General features: G+C 58.7%; 10 protein-coding genes across 10 annotated transcripts; all 10 read right to left on the bottom strand.

The window, feature by feature from the left end:
• Positions 1-571: 571 nt before the first annotated feature.
• On the bottom strand, positions 572-2,341 carry LSCM1_01231 (uncharacterized protein; the record flags this gene model as incomplete). The annotated part of the gene is made up of 1 exon (XM_067318854.1): positions 572-2,341. One exon carries the CDS (start codon positions 2,339-2,341, stop codon positions 572-574), a length of 1,770 nt encoding a protein of 589 aa, XP_067174959.1.
• Positions 2,342-3,173: 832 nt separating this feature from the next.
• On the bottom strand, positions 3,174-4,583 carry LSCM1_01230 (uncharacterized protein; the record flags this gene model as incomplete). Its single annotated transcript, XM_067318853.1, has 1 exon — positions 3,174-4,583. The coding sequence occupies one exon, from the start codon at positions 4,581-4,583 to the stop codon at positions 3,174-3,176; it is 1,410 nt and encodes a 469-aa protein (XP_067174958.1).
• Positions 4,584-6,028: 1,445 nt separating this feature from the next.
• Positions 6,029-7,102, bottom strand: LSCM1_01229 (uncharacterized protein; the record flags this gene model as incomplete). The annotated part of the gene is made up of 1 exon (XM_067318852.1): positions 6,029-7,102. One exon carries the CDS (start codon positions 7,100-7,102, stop codon positions 6,029-6,031), a length of 1,074 nt encoding a protein of 357 aa, XP_067174957.1.
• A 1,570-nt stretch (positions 7,103-8,672) lies between these two features.
• On the bottom strand, positions 8,673-9,017 carry LSCM1_01228 (uncharacterized protein; the record flags this gene model as incomplete). Its single annotated transcript, XM_067318851.1, has 1 exon — positions 8,673-9,017. The coding sequence occupies one exon, from the start codon at positions 9,015-9,017 to the stop codon at positions 8,673-8,675; it is 345 nt and encodes a 114-aa protein (XP_067174956.1).
• Positions 9,018-10,355: 1,338 nt separating this feature from the next.
• Positions 10,356-11,831, bottom strand: LSCM1_01227 (uncharacterized protein; the record flags this gene model as incomplete). Its single annotated transcript, XM_067318850.1, has 1 exon — positions 10,356-11,831. One exon carries the CDS (start codon positions 11,829-11,831, stop codon positions 10,356-10,358), a length of 1,476 nt encoding a protein of 491 aa, XP_067174955.1.
• A 1,860-nt stretch (positions 11,832-13,691) lies between these two features.
• Positions 13,692-14,561, bottom strand: LSCM1_01226 (uncharacterized protein; the record flags this gene model as incomplete). The annotated part of the gene is made up of 1 exon (XM_067318849.1): positions 13,692-14,561. The coding sequence occupies one exon, from the start codon at positions 14,559-14,561 to the stop codon at positions 13,692-13,694; it is 870 nt and encodes a 289-aa protein (XP_067174954.1).
• Positions 14,562-15,237: 676 nt separating this feature from the next.
• LSCM1_01225 (uncharacterized protein) lies at positions 15,238-16,101 on the bottom strand (the record flags this gene model as incomplete). Its single annotated transcript, XM_067318848.1, has 1 exon — positions 15,238-16,101. The coding sequence occupies one exon, from the start codon at positions 16,099-16,101 to the stop codon at positions 15,238-15,240; it is 864 nt and encodes a 287-aa protein (XP_067174953.1).
• A 1,108-nt stretch (positions 16,102-17,209) lies between these two features.
• LSCM1_01224 (uncharacterized protein) lies at positions 17,210-18,781 on the bottom strand (the record flags this gene model as incomplete). The annotated part of the gene is made up of 1 exon (XM_067318847.1): positions 17,210-18,781. The coding sequence occupies one exon, from the start codon at positions 18,779-18,781 to the stop codon at positions 17,210-17,212; it is 1,572 nt and encodes a 523-aa protein (XP_067174952.1).
• An 805-nt stretch (positions 18,782-19,586) lies between these two features.
• Positions 19,587-20,645, bottom strand: LSCM1_01223 (uncharacterized protein; the record flags this gene model as incomplete). The annotated part of the gene is made up of 1 exon (XM_067318846.1): positions 19,587-20,645. One exon carries the CDS (start codon positions 20,643-20,645, stop codon positions 19,587-19,589), a length of 1,059 nt encoding a protein of 352 aa, XP_067174951.1.
• Positions 20,646-21,265: 620 nt separating this feature from the next.
• LSCM1_01222 (uncharacterized protein) lies at positions 21,266-22,903 on the bottom strand (the record flags this gene model as incomplete). Its single annotated transcript, XM_067318845.1, has 1 exon — positions 21,266-22,903. The coding sequence occupies one exon, from the start codon at positions 22,901-22,903 to the stop codon at positions 21,266-21,268; it is 1,638 nt and encodes a 545-aa protein (XP_067174950.1).
• Between the last annotated feature and the right edge of the window lie 296 nt (positions 22,904-23,199).

Raw genomic sequence — 23,199 nt, 5'->3', positions numbered from 1 at the left:
TGATCTGGAGCGAGACGCATCAGCACGAAACCACAAAACACACGAAATACGCACGGGAGAACACCACCCACATCCACGTGCGCGCACCGACTGAGACATGTAAGAGCACAACGAAAACGAAACGAGAGAGCGAGCGAGAGCGATGCATTGAACGCCGGAGACTGCACCGACGCAGAAAGACGCACACACGGACGAAACAATGCAGCGCTTCAGTGGCAGAGCGATGAAGGAGAAGAACAGCCGCACGGAACGGAGAGTCGGCAGTAGGTCAGCACATCCCAGCACGTACTATTCCCTAGGGCGCGACACAGTGAGCCAAAGAACCGGGAGATACATTGTCGAGCAGCAGCTGATCCCTTCCTTCCGCAGGAAAGCGCGCGAACGCACTGGGCAGGAGGAGAAGAAGAGAGGAAGAAAAACAAAACGAAAGAGCGTGCGTAGGCACACCAAACTGAGCAGGAGCAAGCGATCAGCAGCGGCTCGGAGGCGGACTGTCGGTAGCGGTGACAACGCCACTACGTGATCTTGGGCTTTATGACACTCCCCGCCTAGAACAGCTTGTAGGAGACGTCTACTGACTGCGCGGCGGCGGCGGCATGTCTGGCAGTACTGCACTAGCCTCCTCCCCGACGCTGTCGCAGCGCTCCGCTAACGCAAAGACGATTGGGCAACAATTCCGAAGCTTCTCCATGACGTGTTGATGCTGGCTCCAACCAAGAGGATCGTTGTGACCTGTGCTCTGCGACGCACGCGTCCGTCGCTGCGCTTCCTCCATCCTTGCGCGAAACGTGGTCGCGACGCTTCGAAGTGTGCGTAGCCCTAACAAGATGAGTGGTTCGTAGTCCGTCGTGAGGGCGATTTCGACTAGGTCTACTACACTAGCGATGGACTCGGTGAGCATCTTTTCCTTCACGCGGTGCTGCTGCAGCGCAGTGAGAAGGTCGAAAAGGGGGCCGAACTCGTGTCCGTCATCGTAGAGCCGCTTCACATGCACCAATGCCTTGGGCTGGCTCTGCGTCCAGAGGGCGCGCACGACGCGCAGCGTGTTGAGCCGCCGCTGCAGCGTGGCGGAGACGGTCTCATGCTGGCTACTGAGCTGCTGCAGCATCTGCAGCTCTGACTCGCCTGTAGTCGACGGCGGGGCCAACGTCGGTGGGAAAGATGGCCCGCCGAAACTCCCTGCTGGGCGCGGCAGGGTCTCGGCTGACGGTGCCGACATTTCCGCGCGTGGCACCTTTTCGGCGGCGCTGTTCTCCGTGACTCTCGCCGGCGAGTCCATCAGGCTGGACTGAGACCCGTTTACCGACTTCTTCCGAGCGTCCGCGAAGATCGGATTGCTGTTGTTCAGTGTCGCCGCCCAGACTCGATGGGAGGGCGAGGTAGGCGCTGGCGCAGATGCCGGTGGCGCCGCTGCCGCGCACGCCGTCTCCTGTGCGGGCCTGTGGGTGTCACGCAGGGACAACTTGCACTTCATTGCCGTCGATCCCGCCGTCTCCACGAACCAGGCCTCGTCCGTGGCGGCTGCGTAGGCTACATCACCCATCATAATCCACGGCGCCTCCAGCGACACGGCCGTGTGGTCGCTAAGGTTTGACATATCAAAAATACGCAGGTTGTGATCCGATGTTGCGAGGAGGCGCGTGCCGCTGAAGCGGACGGCATCGATTGGTGTGCGCTGGCTGCTGCTGTGGAACCGTGTCTCAAAGGAGTCCAGATCCCACACCGACACGGTACCGTCACCGCTGCCCACCACTAAGTAGTACAAGTCCGGGTGAAAGTGGAGACTCGTAATGGCGCCAGAGTGCAGTTCGAACTTGTGGACAATCTTGCCAGCAACGAGGTCGTAGAGCCGTACGGTGCCGCGCGCACACCCGGTGGCCACCCACCGCCCATTTGGAGAAAACTGCACGGCGCATAATGGGGCGGCCGCATCCTTGTAGGATTGCCGACCAGATGACTTTCGCACGTCCCAGATGCGCAGTATTCTATCCGTTGAAACGGTGGCGAAAAACTGCCCGCTGCGGAAGACATCAATGCCAGTCACGGTGGAGGCGTGACCGCGTGTGAAGACACGCACCACCTCCTCCGAGCCGAGGTCCCACATTTGTAGCTTGCCGGCGTCGCTTCCGCCCACCACGGACGTCTGGTCCGGGTCAAAGGCGAGGGCTGTGACGGACTCAGACAGCCCCTGCAGCCAGGCAGTCCGCGCGTACCCCATGAACGGGTAGACGTGGATAGAGGCGTCACGTCCGCCGAAGCCCACGAGTGGCTTGGTGCCACTCGCGCTAATGCGGGAGTACAGGGCGTCGCATGGCAGCCGGTGCTCCGAGACAGAGAACATGATACAGTACAGATCGTGATGAACGCTTGACAGAAAAGGCAACCGCACATGAAATGAGAGCCCACTGCGAACGGAAGCAACACACGCCAGCGCAGTCCACACACACCTCAAGCGCCGCCACCTTTCAGGACTCCCCCCAGCGCAATGGGCTCACGGCCGTCGCTAAGCTTCTTTTGCTCGAGAGGGAGAGCCTCAGGGAGAAGGACTCTGCAACGATGAGAATGCCGAGGAAGACGTCTAATTCCAGCGTGACTCTTTCCGAAGCGCCCCCCCTCCCAAATGATGTGAGGCAGGCAGATGAAGAGGCGAAGGGGGAGAGGCTCGGGGAGCGGTGCGCGCGCGCTTGCGCGAAAGTCTGTGTCGAGTATAGAGACGAGGGAACTGTGGCTCCGAATGCAGGGGAAACAGCAGAGGAGATGCGAAAAAAAAAACAAATCGAAATCAGCGGATGGGAGGAATAGAGGGGTGGTGGTGGTGGCGGTGGCGGAAAGAGGAGGAGGACGAGGGAAAGGAAATGAGCACGAAGGACCGGGGGAGACGGTGGTGGCGCTCGTGGAGAGGGGGGAGGATACGCGGCACCGTCGAGTGCGTGCGACCGCAGCCAGCTCCCCCTCCCTCCCTCCTCCCCTCTACCGGCGATGACGCCAATGGAGGAGGGAGGCAAAAGCCATCTCGAGTTTTCGGGTCGCGTGTGGGTATAAAGCTGTTCGAGATACGCTTCACGGGCACGCCACGACCAGTGCCTGGCGGTGCTGCTGTGAACGGCAAAGGCGGTAAAAGCTGCCAAACTGAGGGAACGCGCGCACGCTCGATGCGAAGGGGAAGGGGAGGGCTACATCACCTTGAAGTAAACTTCACCAAAGTCCTTCGCCTCGCGTCTCTGGTACTCCGCCGCTTCCTCGGGTGTGTCGCCGCTGTGCAGGAGATCAAAGCACACCGCACAGTAAAACGCCGGACTCTCAGGCGAAAGCGGATCCTCATAGAGGGCGACTGTCGCGGGAAACAGGCGGCAGAGGAGGCACCGCCTTGCCTGGTCTCGGACCTTGGCGACACGGTGCGGGAACTCGTTTCGCTCTTTGCGCGGGTAGCCTCTTAGACTTCGGGCATGCGACAGGAAGAAGTAGTGGTCGCAACCTCCGCAGTGTCGAAGCAGGCAGGACTCGCCCATCTTCATCTTGAGGTCTTTGAAGGTGGTTTCTGCAGCGCTCTTCACTGGGCATCGGGCAAAGCCCTGGTGCTCGAGAGCGTGGAAGCTGGATGCATCTTGCAAGGGGTCGTTCTTCCGAATAACTTCACTGAGGTCGGCAAAGTTCTCCTGCGAGCGATGCCGGTCGTCGATGTAGAAGACACCGTGGATGAAGAGGAAGGCGTTTCGTGAGGTGATGAGCGGGTCACGCGCTGTCGGACAGTCGATCGCGTCGAGCAGTGCCACAAGCGGCTGGCAGGAGAGCACCGCCCAAACCTCACGCGGTTCCTTCGAGCGCACACTATGCACCGCGAACTCCCACCGGTGCGTGTGCATGACACAGAAGTCCTCGCCCTCGTCGCGCTTTGTGTGCAGAGAAGCCGGGGTGAGGTCGTTGGAGCACAAGGGTACCGGTCCCGCTCCCGCTCTTCTGCAGGCTTCGTTTTCTTGATTGAAGCCCTCGAGACCCGCAACGGCTCGCTGGAACGACTCTTCAATGGCGCTTTCCGCTTCCTTGACCGCCCCGACTTCGACGAGAAGTGGCAGCTTTGCCTCTCTGTTCCCGAAGCGCTGAAGACCCGCCGCGACCTTGGGCAGCTGCCGAATCGCCTCCTCATGCACCTTGGCCAATACTGCCTCCGTCTGCGAGCAGACCTTACGCGGAGGAAGGCACTCCAAACTATGAGAGCCGAACTCACGCTCCCACGAGCTCACAAGGGAGTCGAGGAGCGCCTCACAGTTCTGCAGCTGCGCTTCGGCAGTGCCGAGGTGCAACGCCATTCCGAAGGGGCTGCCCGGATAGTCCAAGACTACAGGCAACCTCACCCTTGTGCCGGGCTCGAGAACAGCGTCGGCTGGCATGCTCACCAGCGGCTCCTCGTTTACCGCATGCAGTTCTTCGATGGAAATGCCGGCCACCTCGTTTGCGATCCGGCGCAGGGTCATCGGCTCAGCCGGCGAGAATCCAACACTACGATGGTGGTCGTCGTCGCCTGGCACGAGGAAGGTGAAGGGGTCGACGCGGCAGCAGCGTCCAGTCAAGCTGCTTGGGCGCATCGGTGCGACGAAGAGAAACACCACAATGAGCCCCTCTTCTTGTGCTTTCTACTAGCTGGTGGGAGCGCAGAGGAGGAGAGGCAGTGAGGGTCGAGACAGAGGAGGGAACTCGATAGAGGGCGCGCAGAGAAGCGGAGGGGGGGAAGGGACAGATATTCTCTGATGTGCGACCACTGCCGTTCGCTCAGTCAGACCGTCTTCTTTCCTTGTATGGGCATAGCAGCACTGCACAAGGAAGAGACTCCGCCGATAGCCGCAGCAGGGGCGAAAGAGGGGCGACTGTTGAGAGAGCGGAAGGAGAGCCTGGGAGAGGCGTCGTCGTCGTCTTGCTCCGCCCGAGTTCTGACTTCCTGTCGACAAAGGCAAGCGCATCGCGCAGCATGCAGATGCAGCCCGCACACCTACAAATCTGAAGCAAAGAGTTGTGGGCGTCGACGAGGAGGGCGCGCATGTCAAAGTGGGGAATCAGCCGACTTCGATGATCTGCTTTCTGCTGAACGGGGCGGCAACCGCCAGCGAGTAAGAGGGGCACGAAAGGTGACAGCCGGGCGTGAAATACGGAGAAATGTACACCAAGACCATGGTCAATACCAAACAACAGCCACAGCATCGGACGACCGACGTGACTCAATGAAGGTGTCGATGTACGCGTGTTTCCGTGCGTATGCGCTCTGTGAACAGAAACGTGTGACGGGTGAGTGCATAATGACAGGGGAAATACGTAGTAAAAAAAGGAAACAGAGAAGACGTCTGGGCACGGACGCAGGTGCACACACCGCCCTTTGCGGGCATCGATGGGTAAGCTCATCTGACGCTTGAAAGGAAAAAAAGGGTGGGGGGAGGAGGAACGGCACCAACATACAACCTCCGTACTGACACACACACACACACAGAGCATTTGAACCTCTGATTTTCTTTCTCTCGATTTTTTCTCTCGATTTTTTTCTCTCGTTGTCTTCGATTCCCTCCCCCTTATGAGTATCCTGCGAAGGCCGGCGTACCGGGCCAGTTGGCGTCGAGGGAAGCCGACGGGTCGCCCATTTACCAGCTGCCCTCCCCCCGCCCTCCTCCTCTGCACACACACACACACACGGAGAGAGAGTAGTGTAGTCGGGAAAGAAGGAGGAAGCCGCCCGCATCAACGGAGAACAACGATGCTGTAGAGGAAGCAGAAGCAATGAGCCCAACACAGCGTCTCGGCGCGCGCATCACAGGGGTGCGCTTGCCCTCTCAGTGTGTGGGAATGTAAACGCGCGACCGTCTCCGCGTGCGTGTGAGACTGAGCTGAAGAGCGTCTCTTTTTTTTTGCTCCTGCCATGGAGGGATAGTCGCAGATTGAACAACAGGACCTCGACACAAACGATTCTCAATCAGAGCGGGCGGGGGGGGCTAGAGACGGGCCCTGACGGCGGAGAGCGGCATGCGCAGTGAACGTTTTCATTCGCTTACGACAGCCCTCGTCTCGCGTTGTGTGGCTCCACGTTTTGCAGGTAATGATCAACGAGCTGATGACGAAAGCTTCTGTTGTCCAAGATGCGCATGCGACCGTTGGTACGGAACACACGAACCGCTTCTACTGGGGTCAGCGAGAGACGATCCATGAGGTATGCCGCGCACAGCACCACGCTGCGATTCACACCGGCGATGCAGTGCACGAACACCCTTTCCCCATTTTCCAGAATGGTGGAGACCAGCCTGGCAAACGTGTCGTAGTCACGGTGGAGAATCAAGTACTCTTCCGCGTCGAATGACTCCAAGTGGTGCATGTTGAAGCTCGCAGCCACCTCGGGGGCTGTGCGAACGTCCTGTACGCAGCAGTTGACTATATGGCGAATACCCAGCGCGTGCAGCTGCGGCACTGTCTGTGCATCTGGGAAACCCCCAACGTAGAGGGCGTTGTCGATGAGCATTGTGAGGGATGGGAGCTGGTCGGGTGCCCAGCGCCTGTTCACGTTGTCCAGCTCGGCATCCAAGCTGGCTCGCCACTCCTGGCACGCTGGCGCTATCTGCGGTGTGTAGAGAAGATGCCCTATCACGCTGGGGGTCGCCATGGAGCAGTTAGTGCGCTGCACTTCCGGTGTCTGCAGATGCGCCATATTTGCATGTGCGGCGTGGTGTTGCGCTGATATGGCCGTGGGCCTCCAGGGTGTGCTCGCCATGCCCTCGCTTGCAGTCGCCTCGAACGAGCACCCCTGAAAGGCGGTTCGGCCGACGCAGCTGTCGCCAGGGAGGTTGATCGGGATAGGCTGAAACGCGCGCCGTGGAGAGCATGGCGGGCGCGTGGGTGAAGGCAGCTCCACGTTGGCGTCGAGCGGGTCGCTTGGCCGCGTGCCCTCAGACGAGGACGACTGAGAGAGGCGCGGAAAGCTGTCGGATGGTCGCATGGTCACGCTGGTCGCCAGCGCTGCGTTCCCCACCTCGTGCTCGCTCTCCTCGTGCATGAACAGCTGATGCCGGCACGAAGCTAAGAGATCCTCAGTGCCGCCGATGGACGGCGGAGTGCAGCACTGGGTATCCATAAGATGCGCCTATGCGTGCACTGTGTGCGTAAAAAAGGATGCGCGCGCGAGTACGCACAAATTGGGTGTCCGAAGATGTCCGCGCCTCGTGTGCGAGTGGCGTAACGATCTAATTAGCAGAGTAGAGAAAAAAAACAGCCACCGCCAACACAACGAGAGGAGACTCTGTGCCTCTGGCCGGGGGAGAGACGTGAGGCTAATAATGGGTGTGCCTATATGGGCTGCTACGGACCTCGAGAGCTCCTCTATAAGTGAAAACAAATCACGCACAAAAGCCGGCGAGCGAAGAAAGCAGCGCTGGGCCGTCACCAGACTTCAAGAGGTGCCTGAGCCGCAAGCACACGACAAAAGAATCACGGGAAAGAGTAGCTGCAGATGCGCGTTTCTGTCCCACGAGCGGCGCTAGACTACGTGCGCCTTCCTCTACTGTGCCTGTGGTGAGTGTCCTGTTGGATGATGAGAGGTAATGGGCGAAAGAGGCGACTCAAACAAAATGGGGAGGAGAAGAGCCACCGATTTCCACAATGGAAAAGGACAATGGAGAAGAGCATGCATGCAGCAATGGCGAGAGGGAGGAGGACGGGGGGGAGTTGTGTGGCACATTCGGACGCCTCGAATAGAATTGTCCACGAACCTGCACGTAAGACCAGCTGCGGCCTCCTCAGAGAAATTACGGACGAATGGCCAGCAAAAAGACACGCGAACACTTAACAGCGGTGTTGCACGTCTGCCGTGCACCTGCGGCGACGCTACCCGCCACTTCACGAGCCGCAGGAACACCGAGCCTTTAGCGAGCGCACAATAATACCACCCACTCACCCGTCCACACCGTCACACACTCACTCTCTCTGAGGGAGGGTACCGGTCTACTGCGGGCAATAAGAGAGGGGCAGAGAGTGCAGCGAAAGAAAAGAGACTTTTCGTGCGAGTGTGACGGTGTGAGGAAGGGGAAGGAAGAGTGGACAACGGCGGCGAAGCGCCAGAGGGAGCAAGGGGTAGGGGACTAGGGAGAGGACAGGACAGCGTGTGCTCGAGAGACTGTGTGGACATCCTATGAGGTGCGGTGGAGGCGAAGGATTCCAGAGACTCACGCTCGACGAAGTGGACTAGAGTTGCGGCGTCGTGCTGCCGAGGTGGCTGTGTGCCTGAGTGACTTCCACCCCTTTAGGTTCTTGCCATTCCTCACGCGAAGCAACAGACAAAAGCTAACGAACAGCAGCGTTACATATAGTTGGGGGTATATATATATATATACACCTTCGAAAGCTTCTCTTAGCGCTCCACGCGATGCCCAGCGAAGGCCTCTTCCTTCCACGCACGGTAGGAGCAAGGTCGACTCATGCCGTTCACAAGATTAAGCGGGTACCTGTGCCTTCGGTTCCTTTTCATGTGGCCCTCAGCACTATCCGCCTACACGTCATATCCCCTGCTGGGCAGGGATGGTTTGCGCAGGCGCACCAATGGAGCAAAAAAGCCACGCCGCATTGACGAGTTGCCCCCACTCAACAATCAGGCATGTACGCGAAGAAACGAAGACAGGCTTGCACAGGCCGTGTGGGCACTGTCGTTTTTAATTGAGCTCATGCAGCATGAAGATGCGCGCGGCGCGGCGGTGCTTTGGGCTCAGCTTGCGAATCGCCTTTTCGTTCTTGATCTGCTGCACGACCATACTCTTCTTTTCGTTGTCGACCTTGCGCTGCAGATTTGCCTTGCGCGCCTCGGCCGCACGTTTCTGCTCCGCGTTTATTTCATCCTTGAGCTGCTGTGACAGGGTGCGCACGCGCTGAACGCGCGCCTTCTCCTTCATCTTCTTCTCCCACCTCTGCTTGGTACTTGTCGTCGCCTTGAGAGGGTCCAGTTTGTGCTTTGGCTCTCCTCGCGGCTTTTGAAGCTTACGTTGCTCTAACTTGGCCATCGCTGTTGCGCGTGATAATCGAGAGAGAGAATGCTCTACATATTGGGGAAGGTGAGGGTGCGCGTGTGTGTGTGTGTGCGTGTGTTGGGGAGGGTTGGTCGACGGTGACGGACAAAGAAATAAGAAAAGATGAAGAGCATCCGTGGCCAGAGAAAATGTCCAGAGATGCGCGGAGGCCGATGCGCCGTAGAATCGGCGAAGAAACAACAGAGAAAGGGGCGTGCCATTTCTCATGACGCAGGCGACCAGATGCTTCTTCCGGTACACATCCTTTTCTTGATACGACTTGCCGAGCAGCGGCACGCCCCCCTCCACGGTGCTCCTCCACAGAGCTGCGCTCTTTGTGTTGGTAGTGCATGCGCGTTCACCAACCCTCTGCCTCCGCTCTTCCCTGAACGACAGAGGCATTCGCCAGGAGCGACGACAACGCAGCGACGGCAAGGCCACAGTATGATAAACAGATGGTCGAACGTTCCTTTTCCACTCTTCCCTTCCCCGCGTACCTTGAGGGTGCACACGGAACGCATCATTACTGCCAGAAGCCGATAATAAAGGCCAGATAGAAATCGAACACCGCCATCTACAGATGCACATGAGCACACAGAGACGTCTCTGCGAACACTGGCGAACATGTCTTCGCCACATCCCCTCGCCTCGCAGTGACCCGACTTCTTCCTTCTTTTCTCGCGCGTGGTGAGCACCCAAGCGCGCCGTCTGCTCAGCGCGTTCGTCTTCCCGGTCCCCAATACGCTCACTTCTGCCATTGAGCACCAGGTCGCCCTGCCCTCGGCCGGCCGCAGACTGCCCGACCGTATCCTGCTGCGAGGCAGCCCCAAGCACGGCGCCAGGGCAAGGCCGCGACCCGGTGCTTCGTAGCACGGCCTCCCCCCCTCCACGAAACTCTGCCCGCTACGCAGCTCGCCCCCTCACGAGCAGTGGGCTGCCTGACAGCTGGCTGGCGCGCTGCCCATCCACGCGGACCGCACAGGCCTGCACACCGTCGCTGCCCGCCCCTACGCGCCACCCCAAAGGACCGGGCCGCTGATACCAGCAAGCGGCACCGCGCTGCAGCTGCCCACGCGCCGTGGGGGCTTGACACTCCGCCACCACGGGCAGCGGTGGTGCATGCGGCAGGGGGTAGAGGCAGGGCGGCTCGGCTCACCCGCACAGAGCGTGGGGGTGTGCTGGACCTCCGAGATGCCGCCGCGGACCGAGGTGTGTGCCCCTCCCGCTGTCTTCCTCTCTAGCATCATCGGGTATAGATGATGAAGCGAGCGAAAAAACTAAACGAATGCCATATGGCCGTGATGTGCGGCCCCAGGTCGATGAGAAGTGCCTTTAACGTTGGTGCGCACCCCCACCCCGTGCGGCGCGGCGCTGCTGCTGAATCTGATTCATGTAGCTCTTGTAATAGCGGTGGTAGGCAAGCTGCAGCTCGGGCTCTATGGCATCGATGATGTCTGATACCCGCTGCGGCATTGCGATCAACTTTAGAACGAGCTGCTTGTTCGGCTTTTCAGAGCGAAGATACACCGTGTCAAGCAGGTCGAAGAGCTCTTCATGCAGGTTCATCAACTTCTTGATACTGGGCACGTTGCCGCCCATCGCCGCCTGAAGCTCCTCCAGCGCACGTTCCACCTGAACGGTGTGCTGCTGGAAAAGGTAGCGGGTGGCACGGAACGCTGAAGGCGAAATGCGCTGGAAGTCGTCTGCCTTGGGCTCCTCGCCGATGTGCGGGTTCGCGGCCTCGAATTCATCCACGATTTTGACGCCGTTCAGAGCCATGTATGACTGCAAAGCGCCGACAGCCGTGGCATCGAGCCCCAAATTGCGGAAAAGCGTCGCGTTCTTCTCAGCCTCAATGCAGCGCTGTACAAAATCAGGAACCGGAGGAAACGCGTTCACCACGTCCTCACGCACGTTCGGTGGCACAATGTGGAGTGCAACGAGGATACGCAGAATCATGCGGCGTGAGCTGCACCGCGCAACGAACTTCGGGTCTACAGGAATACCAAAGTGCTGCAGGAAGTGCTCGACGCGCTCCTTGTCAAAGCGAATGTGCCAGAGCAACCGCGGAACCTTCTTGTCGTTCGTGAAGGTGTACCAGATGTAGATGGGGAGACCGATGAGTAGCCCAAGGAGACCAAACAGCACTATCCCGTCGTGCTCACGAGAGATCAGAAAACGCGGGAGCGCCACGCCAACGGAAAACTGCTGAACATTCTTCATCTCTTCCTCCTCGAATGCCTCTCGATCCACAAGCGCCTTGTAGGCACGGCGCACCTGAATGTACAGCTCTCGGGCGCCTTCCGTCTTGTTGTGATCGGGGTGGTACCGCTTGGACAGGGCCCGGTACGTCTTCTTGATCTCCGCGGTGGAGGCTGAGGTGGGCAATCCGAGAATGGCGTGCGGGTCGAAGGTGAGGGAGGCATACATGGTGGAGGAAAAGAGCACCACCCACAGCATCGGCACGAGGATGCGGGGGCGCATGACAAACTTAAGAAACTTTGGCATCACGCAGCGGAGGAAGAAGATTTTCTCCGCCCTGCACACCTTCGTACCGGCAATGATCGCCACCGGGTCCTGCGCAACGGCGTGCAACACACGCGGAATGTACGTTGCGGAGTCCCACATCTCCGCCAACGGGTTCACCGTGCTCGCCTGCTCCTTTTTCGTAGACTGGTAGTAGAGCACGAGCCGCCTCGCCTTTCCAATCATCCACGGGATGTAAAGCACAATGAGGATGACCGACGTCACAGCAAAAGCGAACGAGATGAAGCTCTCGTCGCTGCCATCAACACCGCCCTCAGCCATGACGCCGCGCTTGCGCTTGCGTGGGGATCGGCCGATATACGTCGAAGAAAGGCTTGCACTGGAGCACTTGACGAATGCGTGCCAGCGCGCCTCCGTCAACGTTTGCTTGCAGAGAGCTAAATGAAAGAACTCCACGAAGGCGCGCGACCGCCAGAAAAACGAAAAGGCACCTTTAGCGTGTATGTGTGCCAGCAGGAGACGTGAAAGAGCCAGTAATGAGTCGAGGCTGCATGTATGAGCGGTCGTTGGCCGAGGAAACTCCGTCAGAAGGAGAAGACACGTACAATAAGCAGCCATGGTGGCGGTGTAGGCCACGATGTGCAGATTTCATCGAATCGTTCAGGAGGAGGCGGGGAGAGAGAGAGGGGACGCGGGGTGAGCCAAACGCGCACGACATGTAGCGCCACTGCGTGAGGCGAACGTTGGAGAGGATGGAGATCGAGACCCTCCCCTCATGTTGACACCCTCACGTGCTCACATCCTTGGTGGCATTCGCCATACACGTTCCGCACCGAGTAACTTTGTGCGTGCATATTACACACACACACACACACACGCATATATATATATATATGCGTGTGTGTGTGTGTGGTCACGCTCATCGAGGCGTCTCGAACGCCACGCTCCCGGCGCCTGCATGTTCCGTGTGTATGACCGACGATAAAACTCCCTCAGTGGAAATCCAAAGTGACACCATCCGCGCCATCATATCGAGAGATGAGACGGGATGGGGGAAGCAGCAAAAGATGGGGGGAGGGGGGAAAGAGAGGTGATGAAGGGGGTTGAGCGATGCTGTCCCTCATGCTGCATCACAAGGCATGAGTCCCCCTCCCCTCCTATCGGCCAAAGGTCCCCCCAAAAGGGCTCTTTCTATTCTCTCCGTAGGCCATGTGAAAGGAGGAGAAGCCGTTCTCCGCGCGCCATTCTGCCATTACGAAAACGTCCGCAAGTGCACGCATGCAGCCACAGCCCGTCCACCCGACTGCCTCTGTTCCACGACAGGCCAGATTGAGGGCACGGGCCAAGGAAGGCCGTCTAGCGTCGCTCAGTCCCTTGCTCTTTCACCGCATACAGCGCAGGCAAAGGTCCGAACGTGCGCTCCGCATCACCGCCAGGCCCTTCGGCAGAGCACCAGCCCAGGCCTGTCTGCCAACACCGGGGGCCAGCAGCCCTACTCGAAGGCAGGCGGTGGGCTCTTGGCTTCCTGAGAGAGGTGACCGGGGGCCAGCAGGAGTAAGAGGCGGAGGCGATGAAGGAGGGCGGTACAAACCTTCTTGCTGCTTTGGGTGGGGTGTGGCGAAGGAAAAGCGAAAGCCTTTATACAGGTATGCGTCATGAGTACCGTCCAGACTTCCAGTCACCTTCATGTCGATCGCGAAGCAGCCGCGTAGACGTGCAAGCGCGGAAAAGGTATGTACGGCGACTTCAGCACAGAATGGCGTGGTCCACATTCTCCCCTCCCCTCCCCTTCCCTTTCCACACCCACACCCATATGCAGCAGGAAGTCTCCAAGAGGGGCCATGATGGTTGGGTCGCCCACGGTAACGAGGAGTGCGCCGGTGCCGGCGTTGGGCTGTGAGTAGGAAGACAGAACAACTGGCGGCGAGACCCGGGGAGGGAGGGGGAGATGGTGGAGAAAGCTTTGGCTCCGGCGCGTTGGCCTCGCTTCCTCAGAGATGCGTAACGCGTGCACCACGAGGGCACCTTCTTTCCCCTTTGCCCGTCGGAGGCACGTCACATCAGCCCGCGCATGGTGCTCTCCTATTACATCTCTTGTGCAGGCGTAAAAAAGTCAGGTATGCCAAAACGCGGCACATGGGGCCAATACAATGTGTGAGAGGAGAAGATCTTTCGTGATGCTCACGTGAAGTCGGCATCACTGTCCTCCATTTCCTCGACGTGGCTGGTGGTACTGTCGTCGCTGCTACAGCCGCTGCTCTGGTCGTCGCTGCCAGGGTGGCCTTCTATCTGCAAGACTGACGCAAGAAAAGGGTGCGTCAGCACCTCAAGTAGCAGCGGGCGAGCTTCTGGGCTGCTTTTTAAGCAGGGCAGCAGAAAACTTACAGCGCCCGGGCTCAGTGTTGAGATAAACGGCGATAGGAGATCCGAGTCGGCGAGATCAGCCGTGCAGACCGGCTTCGACAATCCCATGAGCAGCTGGAGGAGGAGGACACCGAGTCCCCACACATCAGCCGCGGCAGCGTAGGGGTCTCCGCGTAGAATCTCCGGCGCGGCAGCGAGCCGCGCCTCACTCCCTGCGCGTCCATTGGGAACGAGAGCGCTCATGGGCAGCTCGCACTCTGTGACCACAACGCGCCGAGCGTCGCGTGTGTGGCGCCACAACAGTCCTGCGTGTAGGTGCCCGTGCACTACACCTTTCGAGTGCAGTCGGGACAGGAGTTGGGCAACAGAAAAGACACAGAGAGCGGCGTCACGCTCGCCAAGCGGGGCGCTGTACGGCTCGTACTCTACAAACGGCCCTGGATGCTCCACGGCCAGCGATTCATCCACCTCCAAGCACAGGTAAAGCGGAGAGCACGTCGCCCGCGTAATCGGGATGATGCTGGCCGATCTGTCGCCACCCCATAGAGAGCGCAAGGCCTCGACCCGTGCTTGAATCATCTCCAGTGAGGAGGGGTAGACATCTGATTTTCGGACGCGCCGCGTCCAGGCGCTTCGTTGGGTACCTGACAGGAGGAGCAGCGGCGAAGGCGAGGACGTTACCACCATTGTGACAGCCTGATCGTGGTGACTGCGCTAACGCGCACGGTCGCACAAAACGAAAGGGATACAGCTACCTTTCACACCTTACAGTATCTGTTCGTCGTGGATTGTCAGAGGTTGAACAGTCGCCTCGTATTTCTGTGTGCGTTTTTGTTGCACCACCACGCGATTCACATGCGAACCACAACAGTGTAGATGTTCAAAGAGAGAGCGAGATGCACCACGCCCACATTTGTGGTCAAGGGCAGGGATGATGAATGCTCCAGCGACAGCGAAAAAAAAACAAGAAAAAAAACAACAAAGCGCGGAGGACCGAATACGATGACAGATGCTGAGAGAAGGGGGAGAGACGGTCCTTTTCGTGCATGCTATCGGAGAAAGAGACGTAGCGACAGTGGCGCAGGAGGGTCAGCCTCGCATGGAGAGCTTGACATCATCATTTGGCGATGACTCTCGTTCATGCAGCTTGTGCTTGCGCACGATGCGCACCAGACGAGTGACGGACGTTTTCCTTGAGCTGGGTGCTACAGCTAAGCTTCGCGTTTCTTGACGAGTTGTGTGTGAGGACGGATTGCGACGACGCCTTCAATGTGGCGCGCGACCCACGAGAGCATTGCAAGGCGGTAAAAGGCAGCTGCCATTTCAGCAGCAGCGGGCAGGAGCGGCTACCACGTTTTGCTACTCAGCTTTTGAAGAAGACAGTGGGCTCATCGAGCGTGGTGGCACCATGGAAAGGGATTGTATGGGCAAAGTCCTGCGGTACGTATCGCGACGGTGAGGGTATCTCGCGATCGATCAATCCATATGTGGCGAAAAAGGATGCCACAAGAGAGCCGTTGTACAAGTGAAAGCGCGTCACCGGCTCCACAAACTTGGCCAGATGCTGCCGCATCACCTCCATCTCTTTCAATGCCGTCTGCTGCGCCTCGATCGCCAGCCGAGACTGCCGCCGCTGCAGCATGGAACGAATCTTGCACCTCTGTTCATGCATGCCGACGCAGAACTCGTAGTACTTATGCTCATGTCCCCCTCGCATGCTTGCAGCGAAGAGAAACCATGGCTCGGCGGGGATCTTGTCCACCTCCTCCTGAAAGAGACTTGCTATCGAAGGGCTGAGCGGGGGTACCCCTTCGTCTCGGTGCAGCTTCCGCAGTGCCGCTCCACGAGGGCAGCGCTCTTCCAGGAACGCATCCAGCGGCTGCTCATGCACGCCGCGGAAGTCCACGTAGAGGAGGTGAGGGTTTCCATTTTTCACCGATGAAATGATGCCGACATCGTCCCAGCATGACTTCAAGAGAACCTTAGAGAGCCAGCTATAGAGGACGTGGCCCCAGGTGGGTAAAGTGTACCACCGGTTGCACAACGCAACAACATCGCCAACCTCAAACTTGCTCGGCGGCACTGGGGTGACGTCCCAGGTGGCGCGATAGTAAAGGTCGCGCGTCTCTACAACGATAAGAAGAGAAAGCGGAAGCGCTTGACAAATCGCCTTGACATGCAGCTGCAGCCACGCCTTGAAAGGCAGCTTCGGCGTCACACGAGGCATAGCACCTTCTGCTGAGGAGAGCGAGTGCGTAGTGTGACAGCAACGCAGGGGTGCGGAAGGCTGCTGCGACGAACGAGACTCGCGTCGAAGGGGAGCACACCTGCCCACACGCAGCAACTCGGTCAGATGAGGTCGCTCTCGACTTTGGTGTCTGTGTCTTGCTCTCTTCCCTCTTGCTGGCTTTGGTGCGATCCCCCGGACCGTGCGCGGGCCTCGCAAGACGAGGAAGCGACGAAGTGATTCAGGAGAGTAAAAGAACCATCAAAAAAGATGAATCGACGGGAATCGGGAAATTGAAAACGGCGGGGGTGAGCGACAGGAAACCAAGCGTGGACCGAAAGAGCGGGGTGGGCGAGTGGGGAAGGTCTCGGAGAGGGAGGGGTTGCGCTTGCGTGATCGTCTCCCTGGCCCCTCCCGCTATGCGCGGACGCGTCAGACAAACGGCGTGAAACACACCGTAGTGCGCTGCTCGTGCCGATGAGGGGAAGCAGCAGTCGAGACGCCACCCGAAGATGACAGGCCCCTCCTCCGTGAGCCTTCTTCGTATGTCCGCTCGCCTTTTTACCTCTGTAATTGGATGCTGTCGATACATATGTACATATATATGTATGTTTTTTCTCTTTCTCTCCCTCTCTCTGACTCGCCGTTCACAACAGCAACAGACAACAGCAGCAAAAGGAAGCAACAAAAAGAAAAATCAGTTCGCCTGAGCAGATGCAATCTCCTCTCTCTTTCCCTCTCTTTCAACAGAAAAAAAGAAAAGAAGGCCAAAGACAGAAATCATGAAAAAAAGACGTGCACATACGTGCGCAAGAGAGTGTGTATGTGTGTGTGTCTGTATGTGAGTGTCTGGCAGCCTATAAAGAGCACTACACGGACATCGCACCGGCGGCCTCGCGTGGAGAGTGTGGGAAAAAATAGCAAAAAAAAAACGACAACAGCAACAGACACAGCAAGAGGACACGTGGAAGCGCGCGCGCACACACACGCATACACAAAGCAGCATACAAAGGGGAAATGATGCCACCATTGCCCTTTTTCTCATAAGCACATGCGCCTGAAGAGCCGCTCCGCCACGCCATAACGCTGCCTTTCGACTTGCATGCACTCAGCCGGCAGTGCTTGTGATGGCCGGCTGTGCGGTGGGGCTCATCTGAGAGAGGTTCTTCAGCTCACGAGACATATTATCTATGATCGACTGGCATTCATTTTTCTCCTCGCACAGGCGCTGCCGTTCTCGCTCGTGTGCGGCGAGAATGCGGCGCCGTTCCGCGCACCACTCATCCTGCGCGATGGCCATGCGCGTCTCCATGATTTGCAGGTCTGCCTTCAAGGTAGCAACTACAGCCTCGAGCTGGCCGACTTTGCGTTCGGCTTCTGGCCTTGGTAGGCAATGCAGAGGCGCACCTAACGATCCGCTCACAGGCGGAGACGATGACGACAAAGCAGCATCGTTGACGGGCTCTTGCGCTTGACGTTGCAGGGACGCAATGTCCTTCCTCAGGCGTTGCTCCTCCGCCTTCCATGCTGTCCTTGAAGCATGGTGGTCTGCCGCTTGTTTTTTCATGTCGTCTCGCAGCCTCTCGCACTGCGTGCAGGCGAAGGAGATCGGCTGAGATGGCGTAATCGATGGCGCCGCGGCGACTCTCTCTAGTTGGAAGACCTGTTTTTCCAGCTCCTGACTCCGCGCCTGCTCTTGCAGCACGCGCTGTTGTGCGTGGGCGAGCTCTTTTTCGAGCTGTGCCTTTTCCTTGAGCCACGACTCGTTTGATTGAGCAACCGACGTCGACGCGCTTGCCACCGTTGTAGCAGCTACGGCAGCCGCGTCGCACTCGCGCAGCTGCACCTGTAAGGCGTCTCGCTCCTTCTCGACGCTTTGCAGCGCCTCCTCTAATTCGCGAATAAGACAGCTGCGCTGGTGCAGATTCTCCAGTCGAAAAGACGCGACGTCAATGGCCGAATTCTGCCGCGGCGGGGTGGGCTCGCGAAGGGGCTGCTGCCTTTCTGGTGATTCCGTGGTGCCCAACTCATTCCAGCGGCAGAGCAGATCCTGTGTTTGGGTCTGAATGGTGTGCAGCAGTTGTGCTAGTGTCTCGTGGCTTTGCAGAAGGGAGTCGCTGAGAACGATGGCGCGGCGTGTGGCTTGGGGCGCTGTCACCTCCGCACCGACAGGCGGTCTGCCAGGGGTCGACTCCGCAAGCGCCGCCTGCGGAGAGGGAGGGTAGCCGTGCAGCTTTCTCTGAGCGCTCGGTTGTCGCTCGCCATTCCGTCTCTCTTTCACCACTGCTCGAAGCAGTCTCTTGGTCTCGCTGGAAAGACGCGGTTCGCCAAGGAGGTCATCAAGGAAGTCTTGCGAAGACCCCACAGCTGTGGGTTCCTCTGCTGGGGACGCCTCGGCGCTTCGTGCGCCGCCGCTGTTGCCGATGGAATCAATCAGCACTGGAAGAAGCACTTCTCTATGAATGGCGATGTTGTACTCCAACAACCTATTGATGACCCCCTCGAGGCGCGTGGTAAGCTCGCGGAGGCCATGGGCCTCCTGCACCGCCTTGTAACGTTCCTGCTCCGCGAAAACGACCTCGTTGATCAGCTCAGCCAGGTGGTACTCCCTTTTATGCAAGAGGCGTTGCAGGTGGGCGATATCGTCTCTCTGCGTATCGTCGAAGCCAGCCAGTGACATACCGCATGCGTGCTCGTGGCTGCTGGGGCAAAGACAGGGGTGCTGCACCTCACACTTGTGGGCACGCAAGAAATATGTCTGGCCTTCTTTCCCGCGTCGCCTTTTCACTACGCACAGCCCCGGGCAAGGAGGCGAAGGAAGGAGAAGTGTGGAGAGGGGAGGGCAGGAGGGAGTGAGAGAGGAGGGTCCCATGCCGCCGTGCCGATGGATGGGCGGTGGTGAACCACCAGCGCTTTGTACAGCTCTACACTGTCATGACGTGGGAGGGCGATGAAGCTGACGGGGGGCAAATTTCCGCGTAGAAGGGCGGAACAGAAACAAAACTGCAGTGGAGCACGTGCACTGCAGCTCTGCCTGATGGACACAGAGAGAGGGGAAAGGCTTTCAGAGCAGCACGTCGTCCCTGCAGTCATTGTACGATGCCTTCTTCGCGTCCTCATGAAAGTCAAGAAGGACGACGAGGAAGACGACCAGCCCTGCAGACAAAGAGGAATCTACCAGGGTGGGGAAGGCGACGTCGCATGAGCAGCACTCTCAGACGCAAACTCGCGCGGCAGCTTCCAAAAAAAAAAAAACTTGCGCTGCGCTTTACGATGGAAGAGTGCAGTCAAAACCGCAGCGATGTGTACCCTGCTCGTACCTGCAGCCGATGACAAACGCCCGCGCACAACCTCCGTTTGAGGCTCAAACGCGACAATAGGGCTCAGCGCACAGGACATATCTGTGAAGGGAGACGGTCGCACCCCCACCCCCACCCCCACAACTGGTGAGGTAAGAAAATCCGACCGACAAGACAACAGAACCGTTAGAACTGGAGGAGAGCCTCACCCGCCTTGACTTCATCACCCTTACGCTTCAGAGCTGTGCAGCTTTTCGGCACATCGATTACCAAGACAACGGATGACCCCCAGTTGAACGTCGCGAGTCGCTCACCGCGCGCCAGACGTGGTCTCGACGCGTACGGCAAGTGCACCGCGTACGCTGGCGGGTCGAGGTAGTTTGTGCGTACGCGCTTGTCCGTGTAGAGAGTAATGCGTCCAGTCAGCGTGCTGCCAACGAGGGCCATGAAAACCGGGAGCTCTGCCTCGCCGCTAGACGTCCCTTGCAGTACGAGGCGTTCGTTGATGGTGAGTACGGAAGGGATCCAATGATAGCCAGCCGCCGTCGTCGGCAGCAGGGAGCCAGGCACGTAGACGCTCTTTTCACACACAAACGACAATGGCGCGATGACGTGATGGAAGTCCTTGTTGCGCATATGAATCACCACGGCCACTCGGCGGTGTGTTTCCGTCTTCAACGGTGGAGGGGTGACCTGAAAGAGGGCGTGCATGCCGTAGCTGAGCCCCTTTACTTGCACCAGCGAGGTGTTCTCCACGTCCGTGTGCACGGCCAACACTTCACCGTCGCACGGGGAAACGACTGAGGCTTTGGCATCCACGGGTCGCGCTGTCGGCCTCCAGTCGCGCATGTAAAACTGCTGAAAGGTGTCGAAGTCAGACTTCTGCTCTGATTCGGACATGTCCATGGCGTACCAGTACACGAAGGCCTGTACGAACCAGTTGTGCAGCCAGGCTGGCACAGATTCGTTCTCCGCGAGCTGGCCAGCGATATTGGACATGTAGTTGAAGGGCATGTAGCGCAGGAAGTCAACCATGTCGCTGGAGCATAGGCAGTTTCCATCCTCCGAACGTTTAGCCGCTTCCCACGCCGCGCATTGGTAGCGCAGCGTCAGGTAACATCCGAAAGCTCCGATGCCACCCAAGAGAAGATGGTGGTACAGCCACCGACGAGCCGGGTTCGACAGGCGAATGATGCGGTGACTTTTGTAGAAGCGCGACGGGGGAGTCCAACGCAAGGGCGGCATTGGCGTACAGCAGTGGGATTGTACTGAAGGCCCTGGCCACACACGGGAGCTTCGTGGGCGCACAGGTACGATACACAGTCCTGCGTGCCCACCTCTCGATTGCCCTTTGCTAGCGACTAAGCAGTGGTTGGACAGCAAGGAGACGCTGCGTCAAATACACCCACAAATCGAGCCAAGCCGACAAATGTGCTGCAGAATGAAGGGGATGAGGAGGGATGTAAGGGTGTCGACACAGACGTGCAGCCGAAGAAACGAAGGCGGACCGCGAGGGTGTGGAGGGAGTGGTGGAATAGCGCGTGGGGCATGACGCCTGTCTACGTGCGCGTGCCTTGTATGCGATGCGGGCTTCCATATGGGGGATGGGGACAGCTCAGCATCGTCAGACGAAGTTCCCCCGGGGCTGCATGCGAGGAGGGAGGGGTGATTGGAAGTGGTGGTGGGGAGAGAAGCGATCTCGACGCGCATCGCTATACCTTTGGCCGCCCTCCAAAATGTCAAGAGAGAAAGCCCCCGCCGTTGGCCGGCTTTAGACGTTCCATTTTAATGCTCGTTTGGTTAGAGGCGGAGGCATGCCCTCTCGCGTCTATGCGAGCGAACAGAAAAAAATGTAAGATGCCACGTCACTTGTGCGGCCGCGACAATGAAGACGAGGGGCGCGCGGGACTCCGACTCGAGTAGGACGGAAGAAAGTCCTCCTCCGAAAACGACAGCTGTGCACTCTTCCAACCACTCGACGCAAACGTCGACCCTTTCGGCTTCTGTGTGTGTGTCGATGCCTCTGCCGCGCCTGCAGGCGCAACAGCACCGCCACTGCCGCCACCTCGGCCACTCTCGTGTGGCGGTATGGGGCTAGAAGATAGCGGCTGACGATGCAGGGGCATTTCCCGCATAAGGGGGTTCACACCTCGTACAGCGCGGCTACCATGGCCAGGAGCAGCGGAGGCGTGCACACATGCGGTGTGCTGCTGCCCCTGCAGTTCGCCAGATGATGATGCGGTGCGGGCACGAGCAATGAGGCCCAGCTTCGACTGCTTATTTCGCGCTTTCGCAAACACTTCGTGATGCTCGTCGACTTGCGGGTTCAGCAGATGACTGAAATAAGGAAACTGAAGGTTCATGCTTGCCTTCAGTATATCATCCGCCGCGTCACCCGCCCTTGCGCTCACGCCAGCGGCGGATGCACCCTCCTCCGGCGCTAAAGCCGCCATAATACGCTCTCGTAGTGTGGCGGTGCGACCACTGGCTGCTGTCCGAGGTACCTTCACCATTGCCCGCGGCGTCGCGGCGGACAAGTGCTCTGGTGAGGGGAAGCCGAGACATCGCCGAACGAGGACAGAGCGCAGGAGCAGCGGCTGCAGCAGGCCTACTGCATTCATGCCAATCAGGTAGAGGCACACTCCAGAGCGGAACGACGACACGACGGGAACGACGCAGAGGCACCCCAGCCGCGCGCCCCACACCACGTTCCGCATCCAGCCTGTCTTGATATCGTTCGACAGGGAAAGCTCGAAGTTGAGCAGCGTGATGGCGCACGTGAGCGTCGGGAGCAGAAAAAAAGGATCAGGAAGCGTGAGGGCACTGCACCACAGGTAGGAGGAGGTTCCCACGTCTAGCGCAGCGTTGTCGCAAAGCGCGGCGACTTGATAGAGTCCCATCATCATCACTGGCGCCATGCCAAAGGACGCAATACACTTGAGGTTGGACGTGCGATACTTACGAAACACAGCGCGACGGTGACTCTTGAGCACGCTAGCTGCGACCTGCACTTCCATGGCGGAGGCGAGGCTATTGAAGAAGGTACGATTGAAGTCTTCTTGAGGTCTCTTCAGCTCCGGCAGAGCTAGCCGCATCCGCTCCACCGCTCTCTCCCCGTAGAGGGAGAGGAAGAGAGTGCAGAGGCGTGTGAGGGCACCAGTGAGAAACAGGAGCGCGCCCGCCTCAATGCCGAACGCCTGTTGAGATGCGAGAAACACCTGCGCGAACAGGGAAGGGTCAGTGGAGGCGGCGCACGCCCTGGTGGCTGCGGCTGCGCTTCCGTCGACGGTGCCGAACCACTTGCTGTTCCACATTCGTTCCATGCAGTCCAGGTACGTAAGGGGCACATCTTGAGGAGGCGCCAGACCGACTGGGGCGGGGTCACTCTGGAAGTGCCGACATGTGATGACTGGGGCTTTCGAAAAGCACGGCAGAGGGGACAAGGACAGCAGCGGCGCCGTTGCTGACCCGAACAGTCGCGGCGTGCGGTAGCAGCGGAGCATTCTCGGCGCCACGCTGCTCTACAACGCTGGCAAAAAAAGAAAAAACAAAGACAGATTGTCCGTGCCGCTTAATGAGAAAGAGAAGGAAAAGCGAAGGAGAGTTGTAGAGGGGGTTGAGCACCGAATCGAAGGGGCCAAGAGGCACACACACACAGCGAGAAAGAGAAAGAAAGCAAGAGAGCGGAAGGTTGGCAGCGCGCCGCATCAGACAACGAGAAGCGAGGGCTCTGGACAGGGGAGGAGGGAGCAGTCACCAAGGCGCAGGGGGGGTAGAGGGTGAGGGGACTTCTGAAGCG

This window comes from Leishmania martiniquensis, chromosome 35, assembly GCF_017916325.1.
Source record: "Leishmania martiniquensis isolate LSCM1 chromosome 35, whole genome shotgun sequence".
In the NCBI taxonomy this organism is placed as follows: domain Eukaryota; phylum Euglenozoa; class Kinetoplastea; order Trypanosomatida; family Trypanosomatidae; genus Leishmania; species Leishmania martiniquensis.
This window is presented reverse-complemented; position numbering and strand designations above follow the sequence as displayed.